Source organism: Pararge aegeria, chromosome 1, assembly GCF_905163445.1.
Source record: "Pararge aegeria chromosome 1, ilParAegt1.1, whole genome shotgun sequence".
NCBI classification, from domain to species: domain Eukaryota; kingdom Metazoa; phylum Arthropoda; class Insecta; order Lepidoptera; family Nymphalidae; genus Pararge; species Pararge aegeria.
Window position 1 is genome coordinate 18,402,041 of NC_053180.1, and position 25,892 is coordinate 18,427,932.

At 35.5% G+C, this 25,892-nt stretch overlaps 1 protein-coding gene across 1 annotated transcript in view; it reads left to right on the forward strand.

Moving 5' to 3' along the window:
* LOC120624052 overlaps positions 1-25,892 on the forward strand; it is a 208,219-nt gene that overhangs the window by 149,511 nt on the left and 32,816 nt on the right. The window contains exons 6-7 of the mRNA XM_039890384.1: positions 16,716-16,917; positions 21,954-22,098. Coding sequence (XP_039746318.1) covers positions 16,716-16,917; positions 21,954-22,098 — 347 coding nt within the window. The remainder of the gene's footprint in view (positions 1-16,715; positions 16,918-21,953; positions 22,099-25,892) is intronic.

Sequence of the window (25,892 nt, forward strand, 5' to 3'; positions counted from 1 at the left end):
TATTTATGTATGTTATTCATAAAACATTAACTTATATAACTTGAAGCAGTTAGCAGTGTGTGCTGGGATTCGATCTCGGCCCCCCGGAAGTGAAGCCGCAATCCTGACCACTACGCTACCACCATTACGCTTTTTATTAACGACTTTTAATTAAAATTCTAGTTTTTTCTACTCTAAAAAAAAGCTTCAGTATGCGTAAAACGCCTTAGCCGTTAGCCGCTGAAAGAGCTTTGGAACGCAATTACATTTTATTATTATACTTGTTGACATAAAACAAGGTATGATAATTGCTATTCTGCTGACTGAATACTGTAACTTGGAGGCTCATTTACATCACAAGAAATTCTTATCGTAGTAAAACAAAAAGTAATTTGTTTTTTTTCCCATAAGCAACGAAAAAAAAAGGGAAGTAGCTATAACAGCTGTTTACAAAAAGTCCGTAATTAACAAGTTTTGACTATACTTCCATAAAATATTTATATTTTTAAATCACGGCGTCCTACATGTAATATTAGCGGACTTAAGTGGGCTTTGTTGGCTATCTCTAATAATAATGTGTAGACAAAACTATCTTCACCACCATCACTTTATAGGCACATAGGTATTTTGTAAGGTTCCTAAAACCACTGCACCACCGCTTTCCTAAGAATCCCAGTGACTCGCTTGATGTAGTCTGTCCACTTCGTTGGGGGTCAACGAACGCTGGGCTTTCTGTTACGGAGTCACCTCTCCAGCATCTTGGGATACCGAACGTCCATCGGTTCTCCGAGCTATGTGCCCCGCATATTGCCCCATCTGCTTCGCAACTCGTTAAGCTATGTCGGTAACTCTACTTGTTGTACGGATCCCCTTATTTTCAATTTGCTCAAAATAGAGATATTTTACAGCGTAGCTCTTTCCGTAGTCGCGTAGCCCGCTGACTCTTAAACTTCATTGACATAGTAAGCGATCTCGCCTTAGAGCCGTAAGTTGTGATGTTAAAAGTGCGTGTTGCCTCACTGGCAACACGCACTGTTCGAAGACTTTGGTCTTCAACATAGCCAAAAGAAGCGAGATAATTTTATCACACTCAAAGTATAGATGGCGTCTCTATTCGATTATCGATTATATCGTATCGGGATATAGACGGTCGATTGAAGCAGTTTGCAGCGACCCTGCTTTCTAAGTCCATGGCCGTGGGTTCAAATCGCACAACTGGAAAATGTTTGGAAAATGGTTTTTATTTGTATATTGCTATTTATTTAAGTATATCTATATGTATAAAAGATAAATTGTATGGGTATTTTCCGTATAGGCTCCGAAACGGCTGGACCGATTTCAATGAAACTTTCAGGGAATCTCCGGATTAACCTGGCAAGTAATCCTGTAAAGTTTGGTGACGATCGGAGCACTCCTATTTTTGAACTGTCAAATACAGCTTTTATTTACTATGATGATATTCTATTGTTGGGTGTACATGGGTGTAGATAATGATCTTCACCCGCTCGAGAAGAGAATAAAAGAAAATGAATACGGAGAGAAATAAATGATTTAATATATTATGAGACTTAAATTAAAAATTTAATGATGTAAGTTTATTGTTTAAATAAAATAAAGCAAAATCTAGCCCGACGAAGCGGGCTGGGTACGCTAGTTATTCATAAAAATATTCATCAGTCATGTAAGTACACATAACACAAGCTCCACTTACTTTTGGGGCTAGGTGGCGATGTGTGTGTGTCGTAGTATATTTATTTATTTTTAATTTTTATTTTTATTGATATTTGTAGAATTTTATTTACCCATACTTTATTAATATAACTTATGTTTTATTAAGTCATGTTATCGTATATTTATTGAATGTCCAAACCAATTTAATAGTGTACGGTTGTTCGTTATACGTGAAAGTTCCAAGTGAACTTTGACGATATGTATCAATGGAGTACAAAACTATCTACCTGCATTTAACCAGCAAAAAATGATCACTCAAACTTCATAGTTGTAATAGTGAACCAATCCAAATCAAAACCAAATTTTGTATACTTTTAATGTCGATCGTTTGTAGTTAGTGAAATTATTTGCTATGACGTACACATGGACCAACGAAGTCGCACCATTTTACCATTTTGATACGGAACCCTATTAAGCGAGGTCCACAACTTTTGCCTTAGGGGCCATTGGCGCTGTGCGTGTTAAGACAGCAGCAGATCCATTACTATGTGTGACTTGCACGTTTGTTAATTGTATCTGCCCCGTACCCCATGTCTATGCCATACTCTGTAATGGCCGAGGGAAAATAGATAGGAAACACGGCTTTTTTATTCAGAATAATACAGACTCTTTTTTATGTACTTTTTGTGGTGTGCAATAATAATTTTAATAATAATTTATTGGATCAAAAAGGTGACACAGAATATCAATACACAGTAAATAGAAAAAAGAATAGGATACAACACAAGATACATATTTTTTTAATCACATTATATATGTATATATGTGCCTGAATTCTCATTTTATATTATATGTGCCTCATATTATTGATAACCTGTGGACCCCACATAGGCGACTTGTATCGTGGGGCCCAGGCAATAAAAGTTTATTCATTTATTCATAGACAGTAAAGTAATCTTTACTACTCAGTCTAAGGAACAATGGAAAAGTTTACGTGATACCGGAGTTACGTCAATATGTAAAATTTGTAAGGATTGTCAAATGAAGGCGGATTGTCTACTTTATAAAATGAAAGTTTTGAACTCAGAATCATAAATATGTTCGTCATATGTTTGTTTATCCTAAGTATGTTACATTTTTATTCTTCGCTTGATTCTTCTGTAAGGTAAATGCGACTAATTTTTTAATTTTTTAACTCCACGCAGTTTGAAAATCAAATAGTAGTTGCATATGCAAAAGAAAACGTATGCGGTCGGGGGAACCCTTGTAAGACCGAATCTCTTTACTCTGATCATCGGAAAAATGTCACACTTAATTAATAACTGACGTAAGCGTCGAGAGGAATAAAGCGATTTACATGTAGGGAGCATAACGATTTTTAATTGCTAGACGATTTCTACATGTTAACTCCTTCCTATAGCGGTGATAGCTCGGTGGTTAGGACTTTCGCTTTACTTTTGGAAGGCCGACTTCGTATTCCAGCACGCACCAACTTTTCTCAGTTATGTGCGTTTTAAGCAATTAAATTATCCCTTGCTTCAACGGTGAAGGAAAACATCGTGAGGATACCTGAGAGTCCTCCATAACATTCTGAAACGCGTGTGAAGTCCACCAATCCGCAATGGGCCAACGTGGTGGTCTCAAACCCTTCTCACTGTGGCAGGAGACCCGTGCTTTGTAGTAGGCCGGTAATAGGATGATATGATTATTATGAACTCCTACCGTCCAATAGTAGCCACGCGTACTCATGTTAATTGCACAATTACATTAGTGACACACGCACACACAAACCATCCCTATATAACGTAACTCTGATAAGCACGCGAAGTTGCATTGTATTTGCTATATATATTACGATATCTATACGCAATCTTTCCATTACGCTCGTTCCATTACTGCGTGTGACTTGCACGATTGCTATTCTCTGTCTCGTACCCATGTAAGTTTCATGTGCTGTCATGACAAGCTGAATAGTTCAGAGACACGGATTTTTATTCAATGCCCCCAGTATATGTTTTAAGTTAATGATATTGACACCGGAGCTACGATTATATGTAAAGTTTTTATGGATTTATCAATTATGTTTATTTGATAAAATATATAACAAAAAAAAAGGCTAAGTTTGTTGTTCGTTTGACTAGGGCGCGTTAGAAACCCTCCTAGCTTTGCATCAAGTTATCACCTCACAATAATGGAGAATCTATTTATGCTTCACAGACGGCCAGACTATGTAAAAACGGAAATTATAAATGAGATTTAATTAAATTCTAGTGAAAAACTTATAGTGATTACCAATAATTAAGTAATATTAGTAATTTAAGAAATTCTTCCATCGATTTTTGGGAAAAAAAACTTCCACCAAAAAATGTTCCAGATTCATATACGCAGATTAATCATTAAGAAGCGTTAACAAATATATGTTTCCATGACTGAGGTGATAAATTGATTCATTAACTGAAAAATAAAGCTAGGACGGTTTCAAACATTAAACAAACTTATCCGGTTTTTGTTATCACCATCTCACTATGATAGATGTAGTTACAATTTTTTTTTTTTTGAAGTAGAGACTTTGGGACCGTGTGTAGCGGGACTCAAGGTCATTTTAAAGAATTGACAAAAAAAAAATGGTATAGAGTCTACCGGAGATCCTAGAGCTGGTAGGTAGCTTGGCCAAAGAATTGGTTTGGCTTTTCATAGGGGCAATGCTGCCAGCATCTTAGGTATTCCTCGTTGCGGTGATATCGAAGGCGTTCTAGGTTTTATTTTATATTGGTACATAGGCTATTTTAAGTTATTTTTGTTTATATAAGTTACATTTTAAATATTTGGAAGTTATTTAAATTTCTTCAAAAAGATTAATTGCATTATCTATTGAAGGCAAGAGAAGCAGAAGACGCGATATTTCTGTAAATTCTAGGAGAGAGTTTGGGTTTAGTTTTAACACGATAATAGTTCGACGTAGAAAACTTTTTAATTGGCTACGAAAGACAGCTACGGCACGCTCAATGTGCTATGTCGTAGCACTTGTGGTTTTGAAACTACGAGACTTTAGAGTGCAGTTCCTCACCATCTCGTAGGCCTTAGCTCAAACAGATGTATGTCGAACTGAAAGTTGAATACTCATGCTTACAGTACAGATTATATAATGCTATTAATTTAAGTTTCGAAATAAATAACATATTATGAATAATAATCGTGATTGAAATTAATTTCAGATTTATGCTACAAGCATTTGTATACTGTTATTGAATACAGTCAGTTACCAATTTCTTTTATCTTATGAATATATATACAAAAGTTTTGAAATGAACGGAGAATCGAATCCAGTACATCGGGATCCATAGTTAAACACGTCAGTAGAGTAACGGCTTATGAAAATACATAACATCTTCAAAGCCGGTTAAACTGCTGAAAACGTGCGAGTTGGCGGCCGGATGTGAGTCGCCGCAGCGGAAGCTGTGCAGTAATGGCGGCGTATGTCTTCCGCTCCACACATATGAAACAATTTATTGGGTTACTCTAAAACGCTACATATAGACATTAAATAATAAGTATAGAATATGTACTATCTCTGAGACTTATCTGTGAAACCAAAATGCTAATAGTTTTTGAGCAAAACAATGCTATAGTTTTTACTGAAAGAAATCAGATACAGCCCTAACATCACATGTAAAATTAAAATCAAGCAACTCCTGCCACTTTATAGATACGCACCGCGTATTATGCACGAGTCGGTCTTTAATCGTCAATAGAGTAGTCATAACTAAACACTTAGATTGTTTTGAATTCGTTTGTATGAAACAATAAATATGTTTCTTTTGATTAAATATTTTTACAAAACTAAAAATTCAGATATTGAATTTATCCAAATTAATTCTGCCGGGATTCGAACGCGAACTCCAACTTAAGAACACAGCGCTCACCGCTCCGCCATGGAGGTTAACAAAAAGTTTTGCCAACCCAACCAAATTATGTAGAAAAACCGCTGACAAACAGTTTTTTTATCAACAAAATTGAATAATTATACTAATAATGTAAATATACTACAACAATACACACATCACCATCTAGCCCCAAAGCGTAGATTGTGTGATGAATAATAAGATAACTGATGAGATAACTAATGAATTTCTTTATGAATACAGATGAACACCCAAGCACTAAATAAAATTGATGTTCATCATACAACCATTTTCCAGTTGTGGGAATCTAACCCACTGCCTTGGACTCGGAAAGCAGGGTCGCTGCCCACTGCGACAATCGGCCGCCGAATTGTGATCAATATTCAAACATGCTTATCACTACTAAACCGACGCGGCAAATATGAAATAGAAAATATAATGAATGCTCGCAACATTTTCAATCGTGATTCCAACTACAACGAATAAAAAAAAATGATAGATTTAATCTATTTAATTAACAAGATATTCACAAAGCAATATATGAGATTCCCCTACGCTACATACGTATAGACATATAACCTGAGTTTGTGCGCGTGATGCTATATTACTTCAATAATAAAAGTTTCCCAAGAGGGACACTGCAGGCTTCGATGGGATGTACTAAGGGTTATCACTTTGCGCGGAAAAAAATCGATACTATATGGCTCGGCCCAGAGGCGAAGACATTTTACACATGGTCTGTCTCTCGGGTGGAGGCAGACCTTACACTTATTGCAGTAGATTTGACCCGCGGCTATATATAAATATAAATTATTTCAGTTCCTCTGGTTATTCTTAGTTTTTTTATGAAGTTTTAATTTTTCTTTTATACTGTGATTTGTTATGTTTGTGTCCAAATTTCCCTAATAAAATATTTTATTGTTCAAAATCTACCAAATTCAATTTAAGAGAAACCGCCACGCCATGTATACGCCATGTAATAAACGAACAGTTTCATGTATAATGTAGATGAGCCATCTCCATTGTATACAAAACTCATTTTTTAACAAATAAACTTAAGGCACTGTACAAATTATAAAAAGCCTACTCTTAAGTTTTTATAACTCGTACTGAAGATTCTCTCCATTTTATATCATCTGCCCCGTTAGTGCACGCCACTGGTAATGACAGTATTAAAAGATTATATGGTATGCCAAGCTATTTTGTGACATTAATGTTATACTTCAAACTGACAACCCTAACAGTCCTAGTGCAGGATTTTTCGATTACCGCACCCTCGCAGTGGCGCCCGTATTAAAGAATGCGAGCTTGAATTATATTAAGTGATATAGGGTGCTTGATCTATAGGTTCCTGCATGCTTTCCTACACCACTCCATGATGTTTAGTTCCACCTAACAAATAAATATTTTATAACATCCCTCGGGCATTAACCGTTATTTTCTAAACAAAGAGGCCTAATCCATAACTGATATTATAAATGCGAAAGTGTGTATATGAGTTCGTTTGTCTGTTGCCTATTAGTAGGCTCAGCTGCTTTACCAATCTTGATGAAATTTGGCACATATATAGCTTGCATACTGAAGATGAACATAGGATCAACATCAACATGTCTGTGAGATGGTGATAACAAAATAAAACCGGCTAAGTTTGTTGTGGGATGTTCTTATACCAGGACGCGTTAGGAACCCTCCTAGCTTTAGTTTTAGTTTAACGAATGCAGTTATCACCATCGTCCATCACCTAACATTAGTGTTAATATGTTACATGAATAAAACATTTTTGAATTTGAATTCGATATTTTTTATTCATATTTAATGTTATGCAAAAGCATGTTACTTTGATGGTTACCTTTATTCGACACTACCGATCTTGACGAAATTTGGCACACCCATAACGTGCATTTTGGAATTGGAAATATATGTAACTTTTATCCCGGAAATTCGTACTAGTAGGGGAAGCTGGGGTTACAATAAATAGAGATAAGTATTAACAATTAAATTATCTGAAACTATACCTACAACACCTCGTCAGTGTCTTAATTTGTCAACTAGATCGCGGCGCACACAGTATCGGTTAGTTGCGCCTATTAGAAATGTGAAAGTTTGTCTGTTATTTTCTTTATAACCTATATTCGGCTCAACCACTGCGCCAATCTTGATTAAATTTGGAACATATTTTTTGCATGCTGAAGATGGGCAAAGGATAATTTTCATGCCGGGAAAACAAACGGTGTTCACGTTATCTCTAAAAACCCAAAAAAAATGCGCCTGAAATCGAGAGCAAAAGCTGGTATTGCCCGCATATATGTATGCCATGCCTACTTTCGTAATAATGACAATAATACGAAAGTAGCTTCGCGAAATAAATAATGATAAGGAAAACAATTAATAACCTTTCCTATTGAGGTTTCGCGGGATAAAAAGTATCCTGTTTATTATTCCGAGACCTTTGAAAGATACCATTGTACCATTAATATCCGTTTAGTTACTTTAGCCACGTCTTTTGTACCTACCAATATAACGTTATACGTAAACGTATTACACTACGTTACGTATAGTTTTTAAGTAAAACTTCATATTCATCATCATAATAGAAGTCGCTTTTAAACTATCCTAAAGGAACTTTGCTATATAAGCAAATTTTTACTAAGATAAATGTTCTAGACCGTAAGGGCAAAATAACATCCACTTAATAGTTGGTTTTACAAACAATAAACTGGACAATAAGAGATGAAAGCGCAGTGGGTAGGAGCTCGACTTCACTGTCCGGGGGCAGAGTTCGAATCCCAGCACGCACCTCCAACTTTATAAGTTATGTGCGTTTTAAGTTATTCAAATATCAATTGCTCCAACGATGAAGGAAAACCTCGTTTGAAAACCTGCATGCCTGAGAGTTCTACATTTCATTCTCAGAGGTTTATAAAGTCCACCAATCCGCACTGGGCCAGCGTGGTGGACTATGGCCTTAACCCCTTCTCATTGTAGGAGGAAACCCTTCCCTGTAGAGGGCCGGTAATGGATTAATATGATCATGATGAAACTGGAAAATGCCGCACAACCAAGCACAACAAAACCATGTTTTCATCCCTTGTTCCGCAACGTTATGGTTGAATTTTCCCAAAACATTCATAGTGGAATACAGTGACTACAGATAAATTCAAAAGGACACTTAACTTTATATTGCTATCTCATTTATCTTTCTGTAACTTTCTTTAAGAACAAGACACAGCCCTAAAATATTCCTTGTTAAGACCGCAAGTTGCGAAATTCGCGAATCAGAAGTGGTTCGTGCAAAAGTTTGTTCCAAACCAATATTTGCCAACTCTTCAACTGCAGCTGTTGTGTGTGAAATCAAAATAGCTTTTCAACAGAAATACTATATAAAGGTTGTAGATTATAGTTATATACTACTATAACTTAATAGTACATAATTTATTATCGTTTCTATGTGACATATGTTCGGCTCATCCACTTTTCATCAGCCGACCTTAACGTAATGTATCACATAGATAGCACCCTGGAGACGAACATAGGATTTAACTAATTTTATACTCCCATAAGCAGTTTAACTAGTTAACCACCATAAGTAGTTAAACTAGTTAGTACCATAGTTTTAGAGTATACACCCATCACGCTGCTCCAATGCCGGCTAGAGGGCATTAACCATTATTATTCTATCCGATAGATAGTATTATGATAGTACTCATAAGAGAGTAGGTTTTAGAGCGAGCGATGTGTGTGAAATCAAAATAGATTTTCAACAGGAATACTACATAACAGACGTTGATTATTCATATATAACAACACAAATTTGATAGTACCTACTTAATTTGTTTGTTTGTTTGTTTGTTGCCTATGCATATAACACAGTTTGTAATTTAACTCAGCGATAGCTTGCATTTTGGAGACGGCTATAGGATATATATAGTTTTATCCTCCCATAAGAGAGAGTTTTCTATTATTATCAATAACCTGTGACCGACGGCTCAACGTGCTAATTTCCGAGCAGATATTGTGAATTTCTATCCAATAATAGCCATTTATATGCCGACCCGAATGTCGAACCCAGGACCTCGTGGTCTATAGTTCAAAGTCAAAGTCTAAGTCAAAGTTAAATATTTCTTTATTCATCTCATATAAACTGGTAGTTTATTGAAAAAGTTATTACAGCCACATTTTCTCTTAAATTTAGATATATTTTTGTGAACGTACATTAAATTTTCAAATATGTATTGGCTAAAAACTGTCAGTATCTTAACATCATCTTTAAATTTATCTTTCAATGACTCTATCGGACCCATTTTATAGTTCGCACGAATAGCACTCTCCTGCAGCATGAAAATAGTGCCAATATCAGCAGCGTTACCCCACAGTAAACATGCTAATGTCAAAGCATTAGACTAGCTAGAACAACGAGACACATAGTACATATACGGAACTTAATAAACAAAAATGCATGTAATGGCAGCACCTAATGTTAGGTACTACCTACTAAGTACGTTAGGTGTTGCAAATTGTAATACGTAGAATAATTTATTTATTTAAGCACTTTATTTGTACACCACAAGAAGAAAAAAACAATGGACACAACAAGAGGAAACTTAAAAAGTAGAATACAAAAGGCGGCCTCATCGCTCAGTAGCAATCTCTTCCAGGCAACCTTAGGAATAGGAAAACCAAGGGAAACCGATTGGTATTGGATTAATAATAATACACCCCGTATTATTATTAAATACATACTTACGAATGATAACACACTAATACTTATCCACATTACACACATAATTTATTGATAATAAGTTATATTTCTTTCTTTCAAAAAGGGCAAAAACCTTGAAGACACTTAAAAATTGTTATAAAAAAAAGGAATTTCACTACGTACAATGTACAGGCTAACGAAGATTATGAGAGCGGCTGTAAACGGCTTCCACCTCCAACCGCGCGCGTAAAATAAGTAATAAGGCCCGCTCATTATAATTTCAGATTAACTCCTGTTGCTTTTATGGAGCCTTGTTGAGATAACCTGTAGTTATTATATTGTTCTGTAAGGAAATATGCCTTGCAGTATTAAAAAATTGAAATGATAACTTTAATTTAAAAATAAAAATATTATTTACAATCCCTTAACCGATCCTCATGAAAATTTGTACACATATTCTTTGAAGTGTTAGAAGTAATATAGGATACTTTTTATCTAGACATTAAGCTCGGTTCCCTGGTTGGAAGTGTTTGACGATTTTACACCATAACTCCGACAAATTATAACCGATTTAAATAATTCTATTTGTACTATAGAGGTTATAATATGTGTTTAATTTTGCCCAAACTGTGTAGATCTGATGAATGTGGTTGGAGATAGAGGAGAAAACTCCTCAGCGGACAGCAGCAAATCCCTCATTTAAGGCTTAGCGATACTGAATACTTTAAATTTTTTTAGAATTACAACTAAATTGAATGCCTCATAAAAAAACAAAATCAAACGCTGACGAAGTCGCGAGCAACAGCTAGTAATATAATAAATGCAAAAGTGTGTCTGTTTGTTTGTTTGTCCTTACTTTATGCACTAACTTAGCAAACAACACCAATAAAACATTTCAAAACAAATATTCAAGATAAAACGAATTACTAGAAAAAGAATAATAAATCCAGGGCCGCACTAATTTCTATGTAGTAAAACCACAATATGACCCTAATCTCAAAGTTACAAGGGTGTTTGAATTCTCGTGATGAATACGTCGCCAGCAAAACAAATGAGGTTTCCAGAAAAGTTCTGACGAATCCTTTTTTATCAGCCAAAAAGCTGTTTAAACGTTTGTTAGGACCACTGACATTAGGACTTTCGAGTTTTATCTTTTGTTTGGGGACTGTCATTAGAGGATAATTTCTAATTTAATATTATAACTTCACGAGTATGTTTTTCTCAGTCTTGTTTGCATTGTTAGGGTTTACTAGCTAAGATAACGAAGTCTGAATTTTAAGTATAAATATAAATAAATATTACGACAATACACACATCGCCATCTAGCCCCAAAGTAAGCGTAGCTTTTGTTACGGGTACTAACGTAACTGATTAATATTTTTAGGAATAATATACATAAATCCATAAAAAATTATGTTTATTATTCGTAATATACATAAATACTTATGTACAATATACAGATAAACACCCAGACCCTGAAAAAAGTACAAGCTCATCACACAAACATTTTCCACTTGTAAGAATCGAACCCACGGACTAAGAAAGCAGGATTAGCGCCCACTGCGCAAGTCGGATGTCAAACGATTATGTTACGATTATTTTCAGATGTAAGCGTTATATATCAGGACCGACCTAACTTGTTCTACCAGGCACAAACTTACCTCTCTAAAGCCGAAATTCGGCCCGTTCAAGTTAATCATCCATCCAGCTCTTACTTAGGTAAATTCATTCCACACAATCCAATGGTTCGCGGGTTCTGAGTCACATTTGCAATGTCTTTATATTAAGAGATAGATATCCTGCTCGTGGACGTACGAACGCTTCATTCATCAGATCTAGGTCGCAATTCTATTACCTTGGAAACCCCACAGGGACTTCCTGTGACTCTTCTTATGTTGCCTATCCACCTTGCCTTGAAGCGATGATAGCGGTGAATTTAGAATATTGAAAATTTAGAATTTTCAGAGTTTTAACCACTAGGTTAAAACTCCGAATATTCTAAATTTTCAAAATTCTAAGTCCCATCGTAGTAGAATCACTTTCAACAAGATTTGATTGATCGTTTGTTCTGACAATTGGAGGTTATGCGATTGATCGACTAAAATGAACCGTCTGAACGTTTTATTTTAAAAAACCCCACACCCATCAGTCCTCCAGGCTACGTGGTCCGCCAAATGCCACTACATGCTTTCAACTTACGGAGCTTCCTCAGTAGCTCTGCGAATCACTTCATTACTGAAAGTACTCCGAGCATAGCCCTCTCCATTCACGCTGTGTGACTCTAAGAATTATGAGGTACTCAGTTCTGCCCTCCTCAAGCTATAACATCGTTAACTAATGTTTGGCCAAATCAGGTTGTTTAACGCTATCTTACTTACAATTTTTTTTCTATCGATCAATCTAACCGGTTTTTTCCTATTTGCTGAAGTATTCGATATAGCAATATAAAGAACGTAATTACCTATACATAATAACCTATTTGTGTACATACCTATACCTATTTATATGATAACAATACTTAAACGTATACTGGCAATGTTTAACGTTAGTTAAACGTTAGTTAAACATTGCCAGTCTAAAATGCCTCAAAGCAGCGTTAGTTTTCATTGTTACAAGGTTTTTTTTAAACTCCTTAACCATAATGTCGTTTGTTAATTTTACTTAACTTTAATGTGTTTAAAGTAACTATGTTCATTTTTAAATTAAATTTTATCCAAAATTATGGTGCACGGTTTCATAACTTAAATGTCTTTAAACGAAAATGCTAGACTAAAATGTATTTAATTATACATAACGGCGATACAGTTTAGTAATATTTTGCAAAAAAATATTTTTCCTAGACTGAAATGACTGTATCCCGCAATACTTAACTTAAATATAACTATACGAACTATTCCAGCATCTAGCTAAAAAAATAATGTAGTGCGCCTGCGAGTTGAGATTTTCGGAGCAGACGCGGCGGACAGAATGTCCAAGTAAGCCAATGGCTATTTATTTTTATAAGAGCGCGGAACCTGCATTTGAAATTAATTGGAGTTGAAGCCTTTTAATGTGGAATTCTAAACTAGCCAGTAGTAGTAGAACAACTAAAAGACTCGAGAGACGTCGCGTAAGTGACGAGACGAGTTTTACTACGTATTGTTTCAAATATTTATAGTAGGTAATATAAGCATTCATTTTCTATCTGTATCTATAATGAAGTGCAGCTTTTCAGCAAGCAAATAAACTACTTGCCATAATTTAGGATCAATTAGGTATGGAATATAAATTAGGGATTATCAGTTTCCTTTGTACTGGCACAGGCCTACTGTATTACAAAGAAGTAGATATTGAAAGAGCCTTCAGATCTCAGAAGAACTGTATTCGGGCTATTTTTGGTGTAGGCCCTCTCGTTGCTGCAGACCATTATTCAAAGAACTATATGTGCTAATATTGCCAAAGATATACATCTATTTTGATCAAATATATCCTCCTGGGTATTTTAAGCGCAAAGGCAATTATAATTTTAATCAAAGATTGGATATCTTTATATGCGAAAATGTAATTTGAAAAAATTTTAAAATATGCTTTTTTTATGGCTGTCAAGTTAATAGTAGATTACGAGCACAGATACAGGCCATGCCTCTCCAAAATTAAAGCACTGGTTGATTGAAAAAAGTTTTTACGATATAAATGAATTTTACAATTAAATGTTAATTAAAGTGTACCAAAAATTAATAAAATGATTGACTTTGAAAGTTTGGCAATATTATGAAATTAAAATTTGACATGCACGTATATGAATTAATTGTGATAATTATTTAATGCTTTTAATTAATGTGATATTAGATTTTTAATTCAAGTCTTAGACTGTTTTCTTAACGTTCCTATTACGAACGGTCACAACGATGTATAAAATTATTGTACCCTCATAATTACCTATTGACCTATTGAGGGCTTTATAAAATAACAATTACCTATGCCCATATCAAAAGCTTACGTTCGTAACGCTTTTATTTTTACTTTACCCTTGAAAACCTTTAAAAGGAAACTGTTTCTTTGGTTGTGTGACAAATCATTTTATACCATCGCAGAATACCTTAACTGCTATGGTTATCATGAAATATCTGTGGTCCACGCTTAATTCTGCATGTGTGCGTGACCTCAATTTTCTGACATGTTATTTAATTTAATTTAATTTTAATTGTATTTATTTGACATTCAAACTTAGAATTGTAATTAAATAACTGAAACTAATAATTGAAAACAAATAAGATTAATATTAATATGACTTAATGTCTAAACCAAATATTAATGTCTTAATTTTGCATGTTAATGTATTAACAGAATATGTTGGAACTTTATATCCTAAACACCAATAATTAACCCATATTTAGCAAAATAAATATTTCATTTCATTTCATTTCATTAATATTATTTTAAAACACCATTACATCTCTTCTTTTATATATAGTAACTCCTAATATTTTGGTTTGTTATAAAAAGTTGATTTTTATTGTTTTAACAATATTTCATTGTATTTTTAAGTTTCTTGAATGTCCTTTCTAACGTAAAAGCTTGGAAAATATATTAAGTATAGCAAAATAAAAGACTACCTACTTTCGGACTTCAATTGCTCCTTCAATTGTTGTTGTTACCGTCACATTTATTAGAAAACCTCAAAAGTTTATAAGCAATTGCTAACTTAAAACGTCAGTAATTTCAACCGAATCATCTGAAAAAAGCCACATTTCAGTTCAACAATACTCCCCAAAAAACACTACCGAATTTAAGTGTTATGTTACTTAGAATTTTAAACATCATACCCTAACCTAAACAGTCGTTAAACTCTTCAGAGACATTTTAGTTTAGTTTTTAAAATTATTTTTTAGTTTTTAAAATTATTTTTAATGTTTCGTAAAAAGCTATGATAATTAATTGCAATCAAAGTCGAAAACGTCTTAAAGGGTAACTTAACGATACTTAAGTTACGAGTATGTACAAGTGGCATCGTTTTATATTTTCGCGCTTTTTCGTTCATTTCTCGAAATTTGGTTTTTATAGTTAACGACACTTTAGTTTCAGACGCCAGAGTTAGAGACTATGTTTTCGAGCAATAAGTCATCACTGGCAATACGCACTGTTGGACGACTTTTGTCTTTAGGCGCTGAGGAATTTCGTATGAGAAAATGTCGCGAAGATTCTCGAAATCTGGATGTCTGAGTTACCTATAGAGGTACGAAGGCCCATATTGTTCGGTCATGTTTTAGAGACGTACGTAAGATTATCTGCAGTTAAAGGGGCGTATAAATAAAAGTGGCAGAAGGTTGAAATACTATTGCAGTGTTTTGACAAACTTCAACTTATAGTCCCTATTCCCCACCTTTCTAATGTCAGGGTGGGATAAGATACTACATAATTATTCCAACGTTATTCCAGGTTAATTAATAACAAACAAAGAGTTTAATCGATCTCATTTTATGCCGAACTTTGACATCGACAAAGTCACTGGCAATCGTAAAATAAATATAGTGAAACTCCAATTCGCTGGTAATTTACTTTATACGGAATACGATATGGTTTATATTTTAAATAAAAACATGTTCCGCGCGAACACGAAATGGTGAAAATAAATGTTATTCCTGTGCATTACCTACATTTATACTTTTGCATTTTCACGTACCTACTTGCTGAAATTTATTCGGCCTTTTATAGTTTTTACAGGAAGCAATTTAAAAAATATACCGCTTTGTTATTATTAAAATATTTAACATTGTAATAGTAAATTTAATTAAGTTTTCGAGTAGTTCAAGCAATTTAACTTGCTTAACAAGTTATAAAATTCAATTGTTTAAAAACCACACAACTATAAGAGCTTTGGCAGCACCTATAACCTTTAGACTTATTACATTAGGAACGACCCAGAAGTAATCGTACCTAATAATAAAACTTTTTTTTTAATCAAGCGTTTGAGCGCTATGATGAAAAAGTCAAACAGACGGACAGGAAAATACTTTCTAATGGAAGGCTACCTGGCGGTGAAACGTAAGTTCAAGTTTTTAAGTCCCCCTTTGCGTAACGGTGAGCGCTGTGAATTTAAGTAGGAGGTCCGCATTTCTTAATTTTCTCTGGTCTGGTCTGGTGGGGAGCCTTGGCCTTGGCTTACCCTACCCTACCGTTCCCTACCGACAAAAGCGTGCCGCTTAGCGATTTAGTATTCCGGTGCAATGTCGTGTAAAAATCGGTTTGGGGTATGACCACCATAATCCCTAACAGGTTAGCGCGCTACCATCGTAGAGATTGCAGTCTAGGGCTAACTTGTAGTGAGATTAAAGAAAAAAGTAGAACCCATTAGAGTTCTTTCGGAGCCTATTGATTCCAAACAAACAAAAAATTCTTTCTACTTTAAAATATTTGGAAAGATTTTGATATATATATATATGGTAGCTTCATGTTCATTGTATAACCACAATTTTTCTTCACAGATTCAAAAATCGTAACGCCACGTTTCTCGGGCGCATCGTGGCTGGCTTTGCGCGCACTGCGCGGGGCGTACAAGCGAGTGCGGTTACGACTGCGCGTCCGACCGGAGCGGGCTCGGGGAGTTCTGCTGCTGACGGGAGAACACGATGACCTGTCCGGAGACTACCTTGCGCTTATACTGAGGAACGGGCATGTGGAGTTGAGGTATGTATACATCGCCATCAATCCATTTTTAGTCTACTACAGGGTCTCCTCCCACGGTAAGAAGGCCTTACGCCGCAGTCCACAGCTTTTATTTAGCTTACAAAATTTGAATTACCAGAACCTCTACACAGCCGTGGATTTACAATAGGTACTTTAATAGGACCAGATGTAACACTTATGACGCGCATTCGCTCCAGGCATATTCCATTAAATAAATTTGCTTACATGATGAAAAAAGTTAATACACCCAATTGTAGTGTCTGCAATGTGGTCGAAGACGTTGTCCATATTCTAATGGAAAGTGCCCGGAACGAAGATTACTGACGAACAGCACTTTAACAAGCTGATTCTAAGCTACGTTGGATATTTTAACAGTGTGTTGGCCTACCCACATTCAATGACAGCAAGAAAACTGTTGCGATTGGTTGGGATTGGTATCGAGAAGAGACAATAACAATTCCTCTCTCGATGACAGTCCTGGCTACTGCTGTATGTAGTTATACGTAATGTTACACTACAGAGAGGCAGCCCAGTCCATTTTAAGAGATGATTCGCCATTCGAATCATCTCTTAAAATTAGGATTAAAAAAAAAAAAAGATTTGAATATGATTAGTGTAGGACAAATATACAATTGAATTTAAAAACAGCTATCCCGAACTGACAATGTTTCGATAACAATGCATGGTAGCTTAGTGACATCGTACTAAATCCAATTTTTCGGATGGCGAACCAATCATTATACATCCATATACCTACCTATGCACACCCATGATATGGGTATTAAATAAAAAGCCTACAGCAATATAAAAACCTGGTGTGTTAATATATGTTTTGAAATAAATTTACTTCCGCTCTTATGACTATAAATTAAATATGCTACAACAAAATACAGTTGTACAACACACGAACATAATGTAAACTTTAGGTCTTAGGTCTTACCTATTTACCTAATTTGTCAGTAGGTTTGTTAACGGGACACGTTTAAGTATTAAAGTTGAAATATTTTTTCAACTTTATTTACGTTTATGAGATTATTATACATTTTTAATCATTTCGGGACCCGTTTTTGGGAATACGCAGTGTTTTATACGAGTCGTTACACAGCCCCTGGAGGGTGAATTTTTATTTTACATACAAGTTAAAAGCGTTACACGAAATAAATTTGAAAAAAAGTTACCAAGGGTTTAATTGCAACGTTTTTTTATTAACAAATTTGTGTAAATTGGAATTTTATTTAATACAAAGGGCGTTTTGCCAGTAAAGTTCTCAAATGACGTCCCATTACGAGTCGACGAGATAAATCATCTAATAGAGTATATAACATCTCAACTAAAGGCCTCTCCAAAAGGAAGGATTTGGCTATAATCACCAGGCTGGGCAGACGGGTTGGTGATCGCGTGGATGGTAGTTATAGCACAGGGCGCTGCTGCCTGTTTTCCGTGGTATCTCCTTAGTCGTCTCGTATGAAACTCGCGTGAAGAGGAGTGGTGGTGACAAACGAACAGCGCTGTTCGCTCTTAAATCTCTCCTGTGAGAGAAGAGACCTGTGGAGTGGTATAACTACTTTGAATTGCCACCACTTGAATGCAATATACAGATAGGTGTAATTCTACACCACCCAATAGATTAGCTTACCATTAAACTGATAGAATAGAATAGAATATTATTATTTCCCAGAACAACACAAATAGACTTATATAATTATTAATAGTCTTAAATCTAACGTGTCGTACCAAAAAGGGTTCTGATAATGTTGCGCATACTAATGTATCCACAACGCTGCTACTCTGTCAGTACCGAGTTAAGGAAAGTCCTGTATAAAATTCATATTAAGAGATAAACAGAAAAAAACAAAAATACAAAAAGTCCTTTTAACAAAGTAAGACATCCAAAAGTTGTTGTTATTATTAAATATTCCAGTTTCATATTTATCAAGTTTTAATAAACATCGACTACCTTAAAGACCGGTCTTTTAGGTAATTGAAATATACAAATATATACGCTAAGCCATGCACTATTGTATCTAACAACCTCACAAGTTAGGCATAATATGCAATGCGAGCTTATACAACTCGTCGCTGACAAGTAACACCGACAACAATTGCAAAGTCAATACAACAACTCCAAGTGTTTGAGTCCTAACTCAAACAATGTCAGAGTGACAGTAATTCTAAAGATCGATTCACCGATACTGTAGAACTTTGTACTGCTGTTTGTTGGGTATACCAAACTAAGAAATTTCCATACTCCACAAGAAAATGTATTAAAGTAAAACTATAACTTAACATCATATTCATATCAACCCATAACAGGCTGCCACAGGGCACGAGTCTCCTCCCACAGTTAGAAGGGGTTACTACATTAAAAGGGTTTGAGAACATTATCGAGAACTCTCAGGTATGCAGGTTTCATCAGAGATTTTTTCCTTAACCGAGAAATTGGAAGTGCGGTCTGGGATTCGAACTCGTCCCCCCGAAAGTGATGTCGAAGTCTTACCCACTGGGCTATCACCGTTTTTTTACATAAAATAAATAAATAAGCCATTTAATCCCAAGTAACATATTAAACGTCGAACTACAAAAAATAAAAGAACTAAAAAATCTACATGCATTAAAGTTAATTTCGGTACGCATCTGCGGGTAAACGTCTTCTCCATCTTGCCCAACTACACTCTATTGGTGGCGAGCCTAGTTCAAGTGGGCCCCTTATTCCTTCCTGTACGGAAAAGGCAAAGGTATAGCACCGTACAGCCATGTCTTCAGTGTATTATATAAGCTCTCAATAGACGGAGATATCCAGGACTGGCATATTATAACAAATACTGGAACAACAAAAAGTAGATCAGCAATGGGGACATATACGTATCTTCTTCTTAGTCATTTCAGTCTTGACAGACTGGTCGTGGTCGTCATCTCGGTGTTGTGGCTCGCTTGACAATACTTCGCCACTCTTCTCTAACGGTTGCCTTTCTTGCGCATTCATGTAGAGGAGCCTCGATTGTAGCCTTCACTTGGTGCGTCCATCTCATCGGTGATCTTCCGCGTGCTCTGGTACCTTCTACTTTACCTTGAACCACAAGTCGCTCAATGGACACGTCATTACGCCTGGACACGTGACCGAAGAAACTAAGAATTCGCACTTGAACTGCAGAAGAAAGGCGCTGTTTGATGCTGAGTTCGTCAAGAATTGATTCATTAGTACGGAACATGTTCCAGGTCACTCCCAACATTCTCCTCCAGCACCACATCTCAAGAGCATCTATTCTTTTCTTCTCAGTCTCCCTCAGGGTCTCCGAAGCGTAGAAAAATATGGGGAATATCAGTGCTTTAACTAGCCGGATCTTTGTGGCTTTCGTTATATTACGATTCCTCCATATCCTTTGCAACTTGTCCATAGCCGATCTAGACATTGCCATTCGTCTCTTGATCTCGTCAATGCAGCCACCATTATTGGAGATCTGCGCACCTAAATAGATGTACGATTGAACTACATCACAGTTCGCAATTTGTGTTACTTCCGGCGTGTTGTTGTTGATACGGTCGACAATCATCATTTTGGTTTTAGCGCGGTTGATCTTCAGGCCAAATTCTAGACTGATGCTTTCCATCTTTTGCAAGAGATTTTCTATGTAGCGGGCACTAGATGCGAATAGAGTGGTGTCATCCGCGTAGCGCAAGTTGGAAATCTTTAGGCCACCAATTACAACTCCATCTGTCCAGTTTTCTAGAGTGCGTCTCATAATAAGTTCTGTGTATATATTAAACAGAAGTGGCGAGATTATGCATCCTTGACGAACCCCAGCCTTAGGTTGAAAATTGGTTCGAAAATTGGTCATCTGTCTTTACAGATGCAGTACCATCTTCGTAGAGACGCCTAAGTAGATGTACGAGGTGTTTCGGCGTTCCCATTTCCAGCAGTACATATACGTATACTATACTATAATACCACCGTAGCAAAAAAATTAATAAAAGACGGTTTCTTTATGTATCTACTCTTTCGTCCTAAAATAAAGATTATAATTGTAAAACCAAACGTCAGAAATAATAAATTAATAGCCCAGAAGGTGTAAAATACTAAAAATCAGTACAAAAAAAACTTAAAAGCAGGTAGTTAATTAGATATCCGAGGCCCCTTTGTTGTTTACAATCCCTGCAGTAGGTATAACAATATTTCACGGCACCAAATTGAATTTTCCGCACTGAGTCGTTAACGCCCTTTGATCTGACACCTATTTTAAAATCACTGATGTTTTTACCGCTGCGCGAATTTTATGTATATTATGGACTCTACCCTTTAAAAACAGGGATATTTCATATATTTGAAAATTTTGTCTGTATAAAAGCGGCGATTAAATAGTGGCTAAGACTTCAGCTTTCGGGGAACCGAGTTCGAATCCCAGCACGCACCTAACAACTTTCCGAAGTTATGTACGTGCCTTATGATATGTTTAGAAATAGAAATAGAAATAGAAAATATTTATTAGAAAAACACAGTACAATAAATCTTTGGAATCCTGACTCCTAAACTAGGAAATCCCGTATCTTAGGGGCCAGTGCCTTCCCAAACATTGATTCAATCATTGAGATAATATATAGTGCACTTTAACAAAGGAAACTTTCAAAGGTGTGTTGAGTTATCTAACGGTTAAGTGAGAATAGCATGCTAACTGGAGCGTTTGTGTGTTAATGTGTGTGTGTGTTAATGTGTGTGTGTGGTAATGTGTGTGTGTGTGTGGTAATGTGTGTGTGTGTGTGTGGTTATGTGTATGCGTGTGTGTGTTAATTTATCGTACTAGTACTCTACAACGCTCAACGTCTCCTCTTTTGGATTTTGTAGATTATCAGCCATCTAAATTGTAATGAGGCCGGCTTCAGCGGATGCACTTCGACCCTCCAGGATCTTTTGTGCTCTGACTCGATAGAGCATGAGCCTCTTAATCTCAGATTATCAGCCATAATTAACCATGCCCATCCAAGTTGGATAACTTGAAGTCTATATTTATTTCAGTGTGTGTAAATAGCCCACATTTTCGCAGATACGATTGCGGCAGTGGCGCAGGAGTTCTCCGGTCTCCAGAGCCGGTGCATCTGGGCAGATGGAACACCATATCCGTGTACCGGCACCGCTGGGACGCATGGCTCAAACTTAACAATGGGAAACGTGTGCGTGGCAGATCTAAGGTAAGTTGAAAATGACGCAATAGGGGCTCTTTACCCCAAGCTACGAGTATAAAGCTTACTTTAGTCTATTGAACTGCCATATCTCCATTAGGTTAGCGCTTTGATACCAGATGGAATCTTAGGCTGAGGTCTCACAGGGGAAAAAAGTAGTGCGCAAGTTTTTATATGTCATAGGTACTTATGACGTAATAATAATAATAAATGTGAGTCTAAACAATAAAGTAAAGGTTACTTATTTTATAGGATGGATAATCCATGAAATCAGATATAGAGATAATCAAAACAGATATTAATGATGATTTCATAAGATAAGAACATCGTTACAGATATTTATGATAACCCAATGAAGCTATCGTTGGTCACAGGTCATTGCAATCGCAGCGGTGCAGTAACTGAGCGGCAATTTCATAATAATCATAAAATATACGTAAAACGATAATAACTGTATTGCTCTATTATATTTACATCACACAGAAAAACACACTTGGAATATGAAGGTATTAAAGGTCGCATTGCTTTCCGTACTTTCTATCGACATCCCTGTTGGTAACGGTGATAAATACTTCTGCCCGTGTATATATATAAACATTTTTTAATTATAGACGTTTTATTTGTTTAGTTAATCATAATTTCATGAATTACCTTTGAAGAGCGTGCACAAAACAAGGTCTATAGAAAGAAATGGCATAATCAATCGGAGCTCTGCGGATATTTATTTGTCAGTTCGCCCATTTATCAAACGAAGAAACTGATTAAAGTTGTTTGCATGGATTTAATATTTAATTATAGAGCCTGCGAATGAAATCAGCTACTAATTTTATTTTAAAACAAACAAACAGTTATTAAAATAGCTACAAGCCAGTCAGTTTAAATACACTTCTTGTTACCTTTTGTGTGAAAATGTTCGCTGAAATTTAAAAAGCGTCCAAGCTCTATTGAATGCTCAGAGAAAGTAGCAGTAGGGACAAATTTGTTTTACACGAGTTTTATATACTTTGTAATTTAATTTTAATTTGGTGGTAAAGGAAGTTTTTCCAATCGAGAAAGTTAGAAGTGTTTTATTTTACACTTACCTTGTTTGATGTAACTTTCGAATACTCTGCAAATAAAGCACAAAACCGACTTGCCTTAGAATTTTTATAATGTGTAAACTAACTTATAAACAGCAGCAAAGACCTCTACATTCACAGTTATTTTACCTCTGTGATTAAAATATTAATTTAATAAGTCTTGTTTTAGTTCTTTTTTCATTACGATTGCTCGTAACGAGAACCTTCTCACTTAGAAGGTTCGTTCAAAGAAATAAGGCTTATTATCAAATATCAGACACGCGTGTTTTATTTGGAAAATACCGTACTTGTGCTTTAATTATGATGACCCGATTACAGGGAGAGGTAAAATAAATATAAATCGATTAAGTTTAGTTTGGACCATGGACCACTTTTGATTTAATCGGGTAATACAGATTTTTTTAACCAACAAAGAGGTTTTATGTGATATACTTACAAACAAATATGTTGCCTTCTCCATTGATAAATGCACGTTTTATTTTATGAAATTATTAACAACTAGTTATACTCAAAACATGTTAAATGTTTTGAAAATGGAAATATTTCCTTTACTATAATTTTAAATACTTATAGGCTGTGAAAACAAACAAACGATACTGGCTGTATATCGGTTTACCTTGGCGCGCCGTCAAGCCGTTTTTCGTAATTAATATTTTCGCTTTTTGGTCTATTGTTATAATAATTTAAAATGTACATCGTAAATTAGAATATAGAGCTAGTAGTAGATTTTACTCCGCCGGGATTAATATTCGCAGCACTTATCGCGAGTGAATAACATATTTCGATCAAAATCTAGAGAGCGGCCTACGAAACTTTCATACAGTGGTTATTTTCTGGGAACGTATTTATAAAAAGTATGTCCTTTATTTCTCGCAAGTGTGATTATCGTCGAATCGTCGTATAAAACATGTATAAACTATATGCATAAACGTACTATCATTTTGTATCGTGTTTCAACCATTAAATTTAAATAGTTTAATTGGGTTTACTCCGTTCTAACAATGAATAAATAAAGTATGCCAAGCTTACAGGGAGAGGTAAAATAAATATAAATTGATCCTGTATTTTATAAATATAAATTGATCCCGTAAAATATGTTATTATATATATTTTTAAACTTATTAGATTCTAGAGGAATGTGCAGCGTCCAAATAAACTTATGTGAGTTTCAGGATGCGAAGAATAATAATTTTAGTAGTTTGTGTAATTAAAATAAATAAATAAAATAATAAAATGCAGTTAATAATTTTATGGAGCCTATTTAAGAACAACAACTGGTGGAAAAAAATAACAAATCGGCCATGCAACTGCTGAAAAAATCTGCGAACGTACTGTTTTTTAAGAAATGTTATACCTTGAACTAGGAATTCTTCGTTAACCATATTTGCCTTTATAATCCGAACGCGATCAACCAATCCGATTGCGAAAAACGTCTTTGAATCATCTTTCAATAAGATAATTGCTGAAACCTACTTACAGTGTGTCTTTGAAAGCACTATGAGACTTCACAGTAACCTTTGCGAATTAACTAACTTCTAGCGAGCTTCTAGCTTCTTCTTTCTCACGGACAACCTTTGGCGAGAAAACTAGAAGTATAACTTCAACGGTTCCTTTAGAAATGATTGGCTTCATTCAAAGGTTTTCGCTTTACGGAATATTAAAAGAAATATTTCTTTGTGGTAAATCTTGAAGAGAGCTTAAATAGTACCTAGTTCTCATAATTAATTAATTCCACATCTTTAGTGCTTCGACTTATTCCTTGAAAAATCCAACTAGCTTTTTATGAAATGCTTGCAATAAGAACATTTCCTTTCTTGGACTTTGTAATAGAAATTCAAAGGAATACATATGTTTTAGGTGAACAATGAAACTGTCCTGTTTCTTAGTCCGTTTATTTGGCAGACACCTTGGGAGCACTTATTTTCTTTCGAAAAAAATGCCCGTCCTTTCAGTAACTATTTGGCATAAATCAAGTTAATATTCAAAAAGGCTTTAATATCATAATCTTCAGCCTATTAATGTCTGACTGCTAGACACAGGCCTCTCTCCTGGGGAGATGGTCGTAGAACCCACCACGCTTCTCCAATGCGGATTAGCGGGCTTAAGCGACCATTGACGCACGGCTTATTTTTCTCCGAAGCATTTTGCTAGTCCGGGATGGTATCGCGAATTGTTGAAACATTGCAATTCATATACCACTGATCTCTACTCCTGCAATGTTCTGAATGCCATGCCATAGGTATTCGTAGCTCAGACCGGACGTAACTTTGAAACGCGTTACAAAGAGCATATGGCAGCCTTCAATCATAACCGTGCTGAAAGATCTCATTTTGCAAAACATCTTTTATACATTCTTGCGACAAAGGGTTGAGACTTGATTTGAGGGAACAATTGGAAATTATTAAACATAAAAATGGGGGGTTCGAATTGCTAAACGAACAAATTCATTTCTTAACTTAACCTTTATTAAACATATTCAGAGGTACCTTTAGTACCTCTCACCTCATTAGGTGGGGGGAACTTACATTATATAAGGTGGAGTTAAGAAAGTTATAAAAGGCGACACATTAATTTAACAATTATTTAATGTAAAGTCATTATCTCCTGAGCGTGTTTCGATTTCGGAGCGAAACGTGCGTAGAGGGTACATTGCCGAAGTTCTGTTTTGTGTGGAGTATAAAGATTGAAGAAATGATGAAGTAATATAGGAAATAAAATACAGGT